We start from the raw sequence: 14,376 nt of genomic DNA, 5'->3' as shown, positions 1-14,376 counted from the left end.
AGTTGTATTAAACTTGTCACTTCAACAGAAACTTGAAAAGCAATAGTGAATACATTGATGCGAGCCACCTAGTTCGCCACTTATCAGTTTATTTAATCATAACATAGGTTCTGGTGTAGGATCGAGTCATGCAATTCTCACATTAAGTTATTATAAAAAAAAATTTAATCAGATAAATATACGAAACCTTTCGGAATAAAAGGTTTGCATTTTCATTATTGAAAAAATAAAATAATGTTGTGACGAATATATAGTCGTTTCAAGTTTTAAATAATGTTCATAGAAAGAAAATTTTATGAAAATTAATTACATTTCATATTTTACATTCATTTATAATAGATATTTACATTTGTATAAACATATAAATTTCTGAGTAAATGATAAAATAATTATTACATTGTACTATTACAAAAAATTAAGCATCATGTAAGTGACAATTCATCAAGTATTAATCTCCAGATAATTATTAATTACTTCAACTTAAATTTAATAAACTTTAATATATAACAATCATTTGTGAAAAAGAATTTGCATTATTTATAATAATTAATGAAATATTTGAATTCTTTGAATAAGATCAGTTAAATGCAAATAGAATAAATAATTACATTTTTCAATATTATTATTTCGAATGAGAGTTTAACCAACCTTCTAATTTAGCACTATTAGTTTTGACCCATTTAATATTGTTTGCAACTGTTTCAAGAGCTCGTACTCTGTATGCTTTTCCAGCACCTGCTTCCGGGTACTTTTCAAAGAAAGCTTTCATTTCTTCAAGTTTTGACTCTGTAGCAAATGATTGACATATTGCAGGCACTAGTTGGCCTAAGTAACGATCATTTAATGTATATCGTTTAACTAAAAACTCCCAATTTTCACGAACCCAATCCCAAACTAATCCCGTTCCAATTGGATTTCTTGCAATTGCTATTAAACACCCAAAAGTATCTTGAGATCTTACATAATTTAAATCAACAGCAATTCCAATAAACTTATTGAGCAAATAACTTGATCGTACGGCTGCTAATCCTCTCATTAACTTAAGCTTCTCATTGGCATTTGTTTCATTAATAAATCGTTGAAAAACAACATTCCATTCAGCTTCTTTACCAACATGACTCATTCCATACTTGTAAACTAAACTTCTAATATCTGGATGAGGTCTTTCATCATGAAAATCATCTACCCAACGCTTAAAAATAATTCCAACCTCATCAAGGCACTCAGTGTGACCGACAGCACATGCTAAATTTAAAATTGACGTTCTTAAACTTAAAGTATCATGATCTTCAAAATTATCAACTTGCCACGTTACATCATGATAAGGAATTTCTACAATACTTCTTACATATTCACGGAATTTCGGTGAAATACTGGTAGAAGCGAGTAGAGAATCAATAGCTAATAATTTTGCTTCTGCTACTCGCCAAGGAACTGCACTACGCTCTTGCCCTAAGTAAGAAGTAATATTCATAGCAATTGTATAATCAAGTTGAGAAGCTTCTGCTAAACTGAATGCATCTTCGATCAAACTTGTTCTGTCAGAAATGGTAAGTCGTTTGTGATGCCATTTTAATACGTCTAGAAGATTTTCCCATTCCTGTTGACTATAATTTACTCTATAATAGCCTACTTGATTGTGGTTAAACTTGATCCACTCAACAGGTTCATTTAATTTTATTTCAAGACTAGTCATATCTTTATCAAACCAAACTAAAGTGGGTGTTAAACTTTTATCGGTTATGTAAGTGATAGGAATAGTCCATTTGTATCCATAATCAGATTCTGTTGGATTAAATTTAGCTTCTGGATCGATCAAAAATCTTTTTTGTTTTAAAATATAAGTCATTTCATTTTTTTCAACACTAACAACTGGTAGTCCCATTTGCCGAGTCCATGTATCCATTATAGCTGTAATGTTAATATTACTCTTGATACTTTGCTGAAGAATATTGAAAAGATCTGATGTTTCTGCATTTTGATATGCAAATTGATTTAAATATTTTGTCACTCCAGCAATAAAAATTTCCGGGGTTATGAAATTTTCAAGCATTCGAAGTACTGAAGCTCCCTATGGAAAAGTAAAACATATTTACATTTTGCGCAAAAAATACAAATAATATAAAACTTTTAATAAATACCTTGCTATATGTAATGACATCAAAAATAGCTGTAATTTCATCTGGATTATTTACAGTTTGAACTATTGGGTGAGAACTTAATTTAGCATCCGTTATGAACACTGGATGGAGAGTTTTTATTAAAAATTGATCCATCTGTAACAACAAAATTATTTTAAAATTGTTTTTGATGCTAGTATATACTAAAAAGACAAGTATCAACTAATTATTTACCAATCCCCATTCAGGAAGAATATTATCAGCACTCTTGTATTGCATATAACTAGCAAAACCTTCGTTCAACCAAAGATCATTCCACCAAGCCATGGTAACTAGAAAAAAATTGTCATTTGTTTTTGTTTCTCCAAGAATAATTGTATTATTATTTATTACCTAGATTTCCGAACCACATATGAGCGAATTCATGTGCAATAACTTGAACAACACCTTCTTGATCTGACGTTGAACTGGTTTTTTGATCATAGAGAACCCTAGCTTCTCTGTATGTAATCAACCCCCAATTCTCCATGGCTCCAGATACAAAATCTGGTATAGCAGCCATGTCTGGAAATATTTTATTCAATTTACTTGAATAACCGTCGATAAAATAAATATTTAAACGGTATGAATATATTAATATAAAATAAATTACCAAGTTTAGGAAGAGGATAATCTATTTTAAATAGTTGTGTATAATATTCAATTATTTTTACTCCAATGTCTAAGGCAAATGATCCTTTCTCTTTTTGTGCTCGTGTAGTGTAAACACTAATTGGTAAGCTCGGACTACCATCCAACTTTTTAGCTGGAGCAGTAACAGAAACAAAATCACTGACAATAAAACATATTAAATATGTAGACATTGGCACACTTTTGGCAAAAGTTACTGTTGTTAATCCTGGTGATGGTTTATCTACAATTGTACTCTGGAAATATATTTAGATAAGATAGGCAATAACGAACTGAATAATAATGTCACAGATAAATTTGGATTTTTTTATAATCTATTACCTCAACATTCATACTGGATAGAGCACTATAACAGTCTCCAGTTGGGTGAACTAGTTGTACTGAAAATGCAGCTTTAAAGGCAGGTTCATCGAAACAAGGAAATGCTCTTCTAGCATAAGTAGGCTCGAATTTTGATGTTGCTATTATTCTAAGGACATAAAGATAAATAAATTATTTTCAATTTTAAGGAAGACAGGTTCAATAATTTTATATACCTTGTTCTATTTTCTGGATCTTTATATTTGCTAGCATAAAATCCAACAATTTTATCTGGCTGCAGAGCACCATTAAATTCAAATGATAAATTATAACGGCCTGGAGTAAGATCACTATCCAAATTAACCACGAGTTCTTCTAATTTGTCTATCGTAAATGTTTCTTTAATTGCCAGTTCATAATTATCTATAAGATCAGTTGTCTTTAATGTTGTTTTGGTTATTGTAAGATCTTTCTGATGAAGAGCAATGTAATTTCTTCTATCTAATACATCAATTAAAATTGTTACAGTTCCAGAGAAAGTTCCACTCTCCAAATCTGGATAAAGATAAAGATCATAATGACGAGGTTTGACTTCTTTTGGCAATCTAAACGTCATATCTGTTTTCTTAAAAGCCTCTTTGCTTGCCATTTGTGAAGTTTTACTGTGGAACGAATCTGTAAAATATTTATTTGCTTATACTACATAAAAATTGATTACTTGACAAGTTAATTCAACTATGTAATGAAATATGTTGTGAAATTATAAAAAATATACTTCTTAAAAATAATGATAAATATCTCGTACCTACCAATATTGTGATAAACTTTATAAGAACGTATGTATGTTGATAATATTTTCGCTTGTTTTAACGTTGATGATTGGAATATAAATGTTTTAAATAAGATACGAGTTATCATTATATTTCTGCTAATAAAATATTTTTCTTATTTTAAATAATAAATTTTTATACATAGAAAAAATTGTAGCTCATTATTTATAACGTGTTATGAAAACATTATATTGTTAAGCTTTACTAATAAATAAAAAAATGAGCTAAATAAATTCATTTTGATAAAATGAATATAATCTTACCGTTTTGTAGCAGCACGTTTGGATGAATATTTTTATAAAGAACAATAATAAATGCAACTAAACAACAGCATATGATCAAAAGAAAAACACTAAAACCAAATAAACAACTGGTAAAATTTTTCTTTAGTTGCTTATGGTTTTGCAAATATCCAACATTTAACCTCCCGTTGGTGTCACACTGAGGTTCATTGTTCTCTGTTACAGAGAAAATTTTATCATCACTCATTCTTGGATGCGCAGGCGCTTATGACGTCAGGATGGCGCAAATTTTTTAAATTTTCACCTTTTTTAATGTCTCTTAACTAATTATCATATGACTAAAATCAATTTATTTCGATAATCATTATTTTAGACTTTCATATCTAGCTTTTTATATTGATAAAAATGAAATATCTTGAAAAATATTTCTATTTAAATCACATGAATACAAAATTTCATTCACTATCTACTTAATATTTTAAAATCAATATTATCTAACATACTATTTACACTACAAATCAAAGATTTTCTCGTTTACAATTAAAAAAAAATCTTCTAAGCTATTGTTGTTCCTGTTATTATATAGATTGCAATCAAATGTTGATACGATTTATCATATGGATGTTTATCAGATAGTTGCAATAAAAATATAGAAAAACAAGATATTAGAATATGATATCACGAGTTTCAAAGATTAAACAACATACGGAAAACTCTTTTATTCAAATATGCAATCACCAAACTGTTTATTTAGGTAATAAAAAAATATTTAAATACACACTACAACTACGAAAATTTTAAAAATGATGTACTATTATTTAGTTAACACTTTCTGTTGATTATTGACTTTTTTAATATTTATATTCACTCGAAAATTAGTACTTTACTTTAATCCAGCGATGAAAAGAACTGACACTATCGATACTTGGTCTCGAACACATCGGTCAATCGAATTCAATTTTACTTTCGAATAAAGAAAGTAGAGGTTTGATCAGAGCGTGTTTTATTCCAAGCACAACCGGTAGAATATACGACGAAATTATAACTAGTTATCAAGTACCCTTCTCCCTCTTCTAATCCATCTCATGACTTGTAGCATGACAACAGAGCTTTCCAATTACTTGAAGTAATTGGAGTATATTGAATAATGGTAAAGGTGTTGGAAAGATTTGATTTAATTTTATCAAGCATTATTCCATTCATACATAAATATGATAATCAATATGTTTACTTTTACTTGCTAAGATGCATTTTGTTTTTTTCTTTTCATCATCTTCACCTATAATCATTACGGTAATTAGGGTTAATTGTTTAAGTAGAGAATAACTAGGTGAATACATGATTACCATATAAGAATGATATCATTATGATAGATTCATTTATAAATGAGGTAATTGAATACACTTATTGAATAAAATGAGTTATCGTACTCAAAGTAGACAGATGGAAAAAAAGTTGATTCTATTTTCACAGAAATAATTTATTTATAAATACAGTGTAAAATATTACAATATTTTAGTAACGTTAAAAATAAGATGAGGGCAAAATCGAATTTTATACACTAAATCTATTGAATCTACTATTGAACTGTTGCCCTCTCAATTGATGCAAATATTATTATATTAATTTACATTTATTTGCCTATGGTATACGATTTTATCAAACAAATAATGTTCAAGTAAAAAAATGCTTTATTTCCGATTAAAATTTATGACACGTTTATTGACATCAGTGGTGTCGTCCAAGGATTACTGTCCTTAGTTTTATTTATTCTATCAACAGTTTATAATCATTTTTTATGTTCTCTTTGGGATCACATCTATCCCTTATATATAAGTATATTTATATATATATGGAATTTTTATAAATACTTATATTAGTGCTAAATAGTATAAATATACTATATTGGAAGACAAACGAAGAATTGAATGTTTTTAAACTGACACATTGCTTTTTCTCTAATCATACAAAAACACTTCTAATAAATCATCATTCTCTTACATGTGATAGCGTGTTTCAATTTTGATTACTATTGTTATATTTATATTTCTTTTAGTTGTAGTCTTATCATATTCTTGTGATTCTTACCCTGATGCTAAATTGATTTTCATGTTATATATTAACATAGTATATAACTTTTCTTTAATATTTCTGCTATTGACCATTTTTTTTTTGTACAATATTGCGCATTAAACACAATCTTAAAATCTTTTAATCACTTTTTTTATTGATCTGGACTTGATCTATTTCATCCTTGGACATATCTGTATCACCCCAGCCCCAAATAGCACCTTCATGTGAATGTTCAGCATTCTTTTTCGCCACTCTTGAACCATCACCTGTTCTAGCTGCTCGTTTTTCAATGATTTCAACTGGTACAGTTTTTAAATCATAAGCTTGTCCAAGGTAGGCGAAAAAGTCGATAAAAGCAGTAGTGAAGTTTCCACTATAATTTCCAAGTTCAGCTGCTTTGTAATCCCATGGAAACACATGATGATAATTATGCCAACCTTCTCCAAAAGCACCCAAAGCTATTTTCAAATTATCTGTGGGGCTGATTGATCTAAAATGAATGTAAAAAATTGGAATCAATATGTGTTTTTAAATAATTCCACATTGAAATATAAATATGTTAGTTAATTACTCGTCATAAGGTTTCATTCCCCAAATGTGTGCTGCTGAATTGACCAGCCAAGTGATATTAAGTGATAGAGTGTATCTGAATACCGTTGCATACCAAGCATATAATGGTTTCTCGTTCCAAAAATAGATGGGTATCCAAGTTGGTATTAAGAAGCAAAAAATTGGCATCAAAATTAAATACAGCCTGGAAAAATTTTTTTTTAGAAATCATTTATATAAATTGCATAATATTTGACAGTAATGTCAGATTAATTATTTGATTATTTACCTCCTTTGCCAAACAACAACGAAATCCTGTTCAAGATCACTCATATCCACAGTTTTGCCTTTCTTTATAACATCTGGATGTTTACGAACAAGGAGCCAACCGATATGAGAAAAGAAAAAGCCTCTTTTAGCATTGTGAGGATCAGCATCTGTGTCTGTGAATTTATGATGAACTCGATGATCTCTCACCCATTCATAGATATGATTCTGTTAAAATTTTATAGAATGAATGTATATATGTTGTTGACTTTGAAGCAATTGAGTTCATTGACTTGCAAAAAATTCAAAAATTACCTGAAACGCAACAGTTTGAAGAATCATAAGTAAAAACCTCATGGGCCATTTAGCTTTGTATGATCGATGAGCCCATAGTCTATGTGCTCCAGCTGTGATTCCAACTCCAGCAAAAAATCCTAGTGCAAGAACTGTCAAAGAAAAATGTTTAGTTAATTGTTGTATCTACATAAAAATAGTAAATAAAAAAACTTACTCCATAAGGTAGTTAATATTTTAGCTCCTGTTAATAATAAATATAAAGCATAGACAGATCCAACGTGAAGATAAATAAAGGCAATCACATTTCTCCACACAATATTCCACTTATATTTATTTTTATTTATTACTCCTTCACTAGCAACATTTTGGACTGTGCTCTTAACTTCCTCACTAGGTTTTTCCTGAGCTACATTTTGCGAAGCTTCCAAGAAAAGAGTCGCCGAATTACCAAAAAGATTCGGCGCCATAATTAATCTGAAATTAAATAAATTAATTTATTATTATACTCATTATTTTAAATATATTCATAATAAATGTTAATAAAATTATATTATATTATGAAGGATAAATAATGATGTAACAATGATGAATTGTTTTCCAAACTAATATTACCATACACTACGTCACAACAAAAGTTGACATTTTGACAACAAATTTACTATTCTAATTTAGAATTTCAATAATTATAAACTCGCAGTAGTCTGTCTTGACTAAAAGTGACTTGAATTAAAATAAGGGGTCAATATAATCATCAATTAATTGGTTATTTAAATAAACACTTGGAATCGATCTGATAGAATATAACTAAGTATTTTAGAATATTTTTATCATACTAGGAGGAAAAAAGTGGTATAAGTGAATAATTATTGCAAGAGAAATGAATGCGAATGAATTGTTCAGGTAAAAATTGATAAAAAAATAAAGAAACATCAATGGCATAAACGGGACTTGCCGTTATCGAGAACGAGATGAGTGGAGTGGGAAGTGAAATGAGGAAGAGAAGAAAAGAGACGTAAACGGGTTCTCTCAGTGAAGATCGAGGTCAATGGCGTTTTTCAGGTCAATCTTCATATAATTTCTATCAAATCTTATACGTAAGATTACTCAGACATGCATTTTTAACTTTTCCAAACTTTCTTCTTCATTTTCTTATCGTTGAAAAAATAGTCATGACATTGAAATAATTAAAGATAAATAATTTTTGCATTCATTTTTCAATTACACAAATAATTATCTAATTTTTATTTTTGCCGTATATGGAGATATCATTTTACTGGTACGTCAATTTTCTGCGATAACAATTGCAAGTTATATTACTTCAACACTTAGCTCGCCATAAAAATACGTCGTAGATATTCGTTAGAATATTATTCGTATACATCGTCGTCAAAATAATTGAAAAAAAACCGGTTCTTTGTATTAATGGTCAACTTCGAATTTTTGAATATATAATTATTGAAATGTAACATGACACTAAGCAAATACTTTTTTTTTAATAGGTTTCCTTTTCTTTTTTATTTAAATAATTTTCATTAAATTATTTTATGTCATTGATTTTACATATTTGTGTTAATGAAAAAAAATGATCTCAAAAGTAAATAATTCATGCAAATGACTAGAACGAGTTTAAAAAAAGTAAAAAATATTTTCTACGTAAAGCTGAGTAATTACAAATTTCTGATATGTGTGAAAAAGTATGTCGAATGAAAAAGTAATACACTAAGAATGAATTCATGGATTTTTCACGTTACAATGAAGTTATACAAACACAAGAAAAATAATATTCAATATTATTATTTTATTCTTTTGTTAAAGTAATGTTAAATGTAATTGACAGTATATTGAATTGTGATTTTGAGTACTATATTATTTGATAACAATTAGCATTGTAGTATGTAAGTATGGAAAATAATTTTAAAAATATCAGTTTAAAAATAAAAATAATATTAACTTACGAAAAATTCGTTCGCTTTGAAGGAAGCGACGAAAAAAATCCTCAAAATAGTAATTGATTTATCAGATGATTAAATGAATCAATATATTTATAAGAACACTGAATACCGAGTGAACGATGATGATCTAGCTTGATCGCGAGTTTCGAACGAAATACAGGGATGTAAGAGCGTATGTCCCACTTATGGAAGTCACACTGTCCCCCGTAAAACAGCATTAACAAAACTATTGCCCCCACCAACTTTTATACACCTTCATATTACTTATGTTCGAAAAAGAATATTTTTTTTCCAGAGGTAGATATAACCACATTCCTTAGATGATTCTCACAAATTTCGAGCTTAAAACATTTTCAACTTATTACTTATTCATTATATGATAGTTCATTTGGGCAACTAACTCTACTAGATTTTTTAATTAGTATACATTTTCAATTAAATTATTATAATTCTATCAACTATTTTTATCTTTATCATACTTACAAAAAAAAATTTTTTTTCCATTTTATAAATTTTAAAAACAAATCGCAATTATTATTAATATTGAAAAAAAATTTTTATAAATTTTGAAATTATTTATCTATTCAGAATTCAAAATTGGTTTTTTTTTTTTTTATTTGCTACTCTTTACTAATGTATTTTATACATTTGTTCATATTTGCATGATTTCACGTATGCGTATTGCTTAAATACAAATTAGTTAAAAAATCCTTTACTATTCATAATTTTTGTAAATGAGTTATGTTCTTCAATTCCTAGACTGATTATTTATACGCAATTACAAGAGTTAGCATACTTTTTTTGCATACAAATTATTAAAAATTATTGAAAAAAAACAAATTCAATAGATTAAAATGAAAAAATAGTAAACGTATTTTAAATTGAATTTAAAGTATTTTTGTTTTTTTTTTTTTGTAAATTTGTGCTGACTCAAATTAATCTGAATAACATAAAATAAATGTAGTCGAAAATCTATATTCTGAGACTTGAAGAGTTAAAAGGAAAAAGTGAGAACATTGGTTGTGCGTCAACACCTTGACCTTGTGATTCTCAAACCCTCAAAGGATGTTTCTAATTGATTCGAGTACTAATAGACAAATAGCTATGTTACCATCTCGAGGGCCAAACCTGTCATGACGACACCGGTATTCGCCAATGTTAACTGCTTATGTCGTAACCATATTCTTATTTCACCCAGGCACTCTTAAAAATTATGTGGAAATCTTAAGGCTCATAATTATTCGATTGATATTAAATATTATTAGACAACTAATAATAATAATAATAAATTTCACGAGCTACATTTGAATATTTAGTATGTCTGTATTCATGGTACTATTTGCGAAATATTCTCAAGAGTATTATACAAAATTAAATCAAAAATGGAAACCTTTAACAGTTTTTCTTAAAAATTCCCTATACAATCGTTAGTTCTACATAAATGACCTCTTGAGCAATTAATTAATAAATATTCACTGCAATCACATAAATGTATTTTGATTATCAATTTGTGTTAATGATCATTGCTGAAATATATCCGTTAATCGCCAAGTAACAGCTATTGTCTTAAGCTTGAAATATTTTACAATAACGGAAGTTCCCATTTACGAAATTGAAACATTCGTCCAAAGTTCTCGTTTTGTTTCCCATTTAATTAAAAACAATTGTGAATCATCAATAAATAATTAAATATTTAATGAATTTTGTTTTGAGTTGTAAATACAATAGGTTGACACTACTTTTAATTTATATATATTATATTTTGTTATCACCTTATTTTATATACAAATTATTTATCGTATAACGAGTGGATAATTTACGGACTTCAACGTTACGTAAAGTAAACAGCTACTACTCTTTTTCCTACTGTGTAAAAACATAAGATATTGTCTTTTTTTTATTAACTTTTTGACGTTTCCTTATGTATAAATTTACACCTAATCAACTAAATACAATGGCGTACATGATAACCGATGAGTAAGAATTTATTTTATTTTTAAATCCTCCTCTATCAATGAATAACAACTTAAAGGTATATTTAATTTCAATTTTTAAAAAAAATTGCCAACACATTTTAATATTAAATAATTACTAATTAAATTACAGCTAATTCATAATTTTGTACAAAATGAACAATAAGTCTCAGACAATTGAAAAAAATTTATTGTTAAATATAATAGAGTATGTACCAATTAGTCCACATGGTCACACTGTAATATAATTTAGATTACAACTGTATGTAATTCTCTCGGGTATTTAAAATTTATTTTAAATCACAAACGTGAGATAATAATGAAAAATGTGTAAACTAATTTATAAAAAAAATTTATGAAATATTTGTGGCCTTTGTAGCATTTGCTTTTTTGAAAAAAAAAAAAAGAAAGATAAAGTGGTGATCGTGACTAAATGCACGTCTACAAGTGACAAGATAACTCTATATACTCCAGCATCTAGAAAGAAAGTAAAAAAACATCTAGAAAGAAATACTAAGTGTTACTTAAAGCTGTATACCTGAATGATCTCTAGAAAAGAATTACATCTACATACATTCTCCAATATTTATTAATACTTTGAAACAGTGAATCTTCAAGGTTTTCCGTCTATTTCCGATCAACTTTCTCCTCATTTGTTTATTTATATATCTATGAATGATATCAAACTATTCATCAATATTAAATAAATTTTTTTTAGCTGATGGTTATTAAAAGTTAGATTCTAGCTGGAGAATGATTGGAGCTACAAGATGTGTCCAAGTGTGTTTAACCTTGACAAAGGTGTGTAGTAGGGGGTTGCCATGGTCGAGGACATTTAAATTATAAACTCGATTAAAAATCATCATCAAAATGATTAAAAGAAAATCAAAATGATATAAGTTGGGTTCATTGTGCGAATTAATAAGAATCGACAAAGAAAAAAAAAAGGAGTAAGAATAAACGTTACACGTGCGTAGAGTCTTTAATTTTGTATATTATATAAGCTTTACTCGAATGAATTGAAAGGTCGTTTGAAAATTTAAATAACCCTGTTATTTATTTAATCGGTGCATTTTTGATGACTTCAAAAAAAAAATTGACTTATTACATATTTCTGTTTAGCAGACAATTGAATGATAATTGAATGAAAAACAGGTTTCACATAAAAATGAAAAAGAGAAGAGGTTCTAACTAGGAGAAATCGAAGGTGAACTGAATTTGGAACATCTTTTCTGTCGGGAGTGAATGTTGGCAGAGTAAAGGAGGCTGAAAAACGGTACTTGGTACATTGAAAAACCGGCGATTGCGCATTCTACACGTTGATGAGAAGAATGATAGTCGGTCAGCGAAGGACTTTAGCTATTAAATTTACGAGTGCTAAACTATATGTATTCAATATGTATTGTATATTTGAAAGTATAGAGAAATACAAAAAGAAGTGTTTGTTATTAGTGTTACTACTAGTTAAATACTGCAAGATCAATTTATTTATAGTTAACTCTCCTATTTTTTTTTGCTCTTGAAATAACTCACAAACTAAATTCCATTCCATCACTATCATCAATCATTTTCTAATAATTATTTGATACTTAAGATCAGCTTATCTTTTTGTTATTTAGAAATAAATAGTTTCTAGTTTTTTGTTCAATTATGTGAAATAATAAACATCTATAAAAATAAAAATAAATCTAATTTTTACAATAATTCTACTCTACAATATTTAATGAAATATAAAAATTGAACTTATTTTCTACGATACAATGACTAAATATTATTTCAGTAATATCGAACCAGAAAACCACCCTCAATTAGTCAATATCGTTGGACTTGGGGAAACAATGTTGGGAATGATTTCCAAGTGTATTTACAGAATATGATAATAAAATTTCACGTTTTTCGTTGGAGAAAGAAAAGTTTCTAAATGTCACAAATGATTGAGTAGTTATTAAAGTTTTGAAAGTATTTTTTAAATAATATGTTAATGTAATGAATTTTATCAAGTAGTATAGACACACAGTCCGCACCTGATCAGCCGTCCAGTCAGTAGTTCAACAGCGCTACTACAGCGTTCAAATAGTCAACTTCAATCCAATACGCTGTTGATAAACTAGTTGTTATTTTTATAAATATCGATTTTATATTTATAATTAAAATTAATTCGTAATTTTTATAGCACAATTATATCTTCCTTATCAACATTAATGGGTTAGAAAAAATTAATAATAAAAAAAGAAAAAAAGAATAAAAATATCTTTGAATTTGTAAATGTGTTATATCATTAATTTACTTTAGTTCATTTTTTTGTCTAGCTTTCAATATTTGCAATACTTGAAATACTATATTTTCTACTAAAAGTTAAACATTGACAATGGTCGAATACATTGTTGATTTTACACGCTGTTGAAGTATTGATTTTTAAATACCAAATATTCCTTGAAATCATTTTGGCTTACCAAACGATATCTGTTGGGCAATCGCCTAAGGCAGATTATTCATCAAAAAAAATTGATCAAAAATAGAAGGCTTTACAGTTTGATGATAAAAATAAAAAATAAAATCGGAAGATTTGAGTTCTAAAAAAAATATCACTCGGTTATGAGGTGATGAAATCAAAAAATGTTCATGAAAGGAAATTTAATTTACATGTAAAATATGTTAATGTCGATTATTACTGTTATTTTTGAAGTTTAATTTACCATTCTCTCGTCATATTTTTATTTATCATACAATTAAAAAGATAATATTTGCTGGCCTAATCTCAGAATTGCTATGTCTTATGAAGAAGTTTAAATATGAAGAGGGAAAAGTATACAAAGAGGAAAAAATTGAAACTGTATAAATTTTCTCTTTATTATCCTATCGTTGAATATAGATTTATAAATTCCTCAATATTTATTCTTTAGGAGAAGATTCTAAAATTTTACCACAAATAAAAAAAGAGATTCATTATTGATACAAATAATTATAATAATTTCTTGAAGAATTTAAGGTTTGGTTATTTAAATTTGAGTGAAAATACGAAAATAAGCATTGACATTTTGAATCCAATTTAAAAATTTTAAATGCGTATATTCTTTGATAGT

At 27.6% G+C, this 14,376-nt stretch overlaps 2 protein-coding genes across 8 annotated transcripts; both read right to left on the bottom strand.

The window, feature by feature from the left end:
* Positions 1-384: 384 nt before the first annotated feature.
* LOC118064463 (glutamyl aminopeptidase) lies at positions 385-5,211 on the bottom strand. 7 transcript variants are annotated; one of them, XM_035079082.1, is made up of 9 exons: positions 4,204-4,325; positions 3,920-4,035; positions 3,347-3,785; positions 3,132-3,279; positions 2,773-3,046; positions 2,514-2,684; positions 2,355-2,452; positions 2,142-2,276; positions 385-2,071 (listed from the first exon to the last, which is right to left on the bottom strand). In XM_035079082.1, the coding sequence occupies exons 2-9, from the start codon at positions 4,026-4,028 to the stop codon at positions 623-625; spliced, it is 2,823 nt and encodes a 940-aa protein (XP_034934973.1). In that variant the 5' UTR covers positions 4,029-4,035; positions 4,204-4,325; the 3' UTR covers positions 385-622. The 7 variants fall into 7 exon arrangements, with proteins under 7 accessions (XP_034934973.1, XP_034934968.1, XP_034934970.1 ...); XM_035079077.1 differs by lacking the exon at positions 3,920-4,035 and adding an exon at positions 4,964-5,211 and having other exon boundaries at positions 386-2,071; positions 4,204-4,520; XM_035079079.1 differs by lacking the exon at positions 3,920-4,035 and adding an exon at positions 4,995-5,211 and having other exon boundaries at positions 386-2,071; positions 4,204-4,520.
* A 433-nt stretch (positions 5,212-5,644) lies between these two features.
* LOC118064446 (acyl-CoA Delta(11) desaturase-like) lies at positions 5,645-9,518 on the bottom strand. The gene is made up of 6 exons (XM_035079039.1): positions 9,324-9,518; positions 7,583-7,842; positions 7,387-7,517; positions 7,094-7,299; positions 6,827-7,009; positions 5,645-6,745 (listed from the first exon to the last, which is right to left on the bottom strand). Exons 2-6 carry the CDS (start codon positions 7,833-7,835, stop codon positions 6,394-6,396), a joined length of 1,125 nt encoding a protein of 374 aa, XP_034934930.1. The 5' UTR covers positions 7,836-7,842; positions 9,324-9,518; the 3' UTR covers positions 5,645-6,393.
* Between the last annotated feature and the right edge of the window lie 4,858 nt (positions 9,519-14,376).

The sequence above is a fragment of the Chelonus insularis genome, unplaced genomic scaffold (assembly GCF_013357705.1).
Source record: "Chelonus insularis isolate UGA/USDA-ARS -01 unplaced genomic scaffold, ASM1335770v1 contig_208_pilon, whole genome shotgun sequence".
Classification (NCBI taxonomy): domain Eukaryota; kingdom Metazoa; phylum Arthropoda; class Insecta; order Hymenoptera; family Braconidae; genus Chelonus; species Chelonus insularis.
The sequence above is the reverse complement of the archived record's forward strand: the minus strand, read 5'-3'. Positions and strand labels throughout refer to the sequence as shown.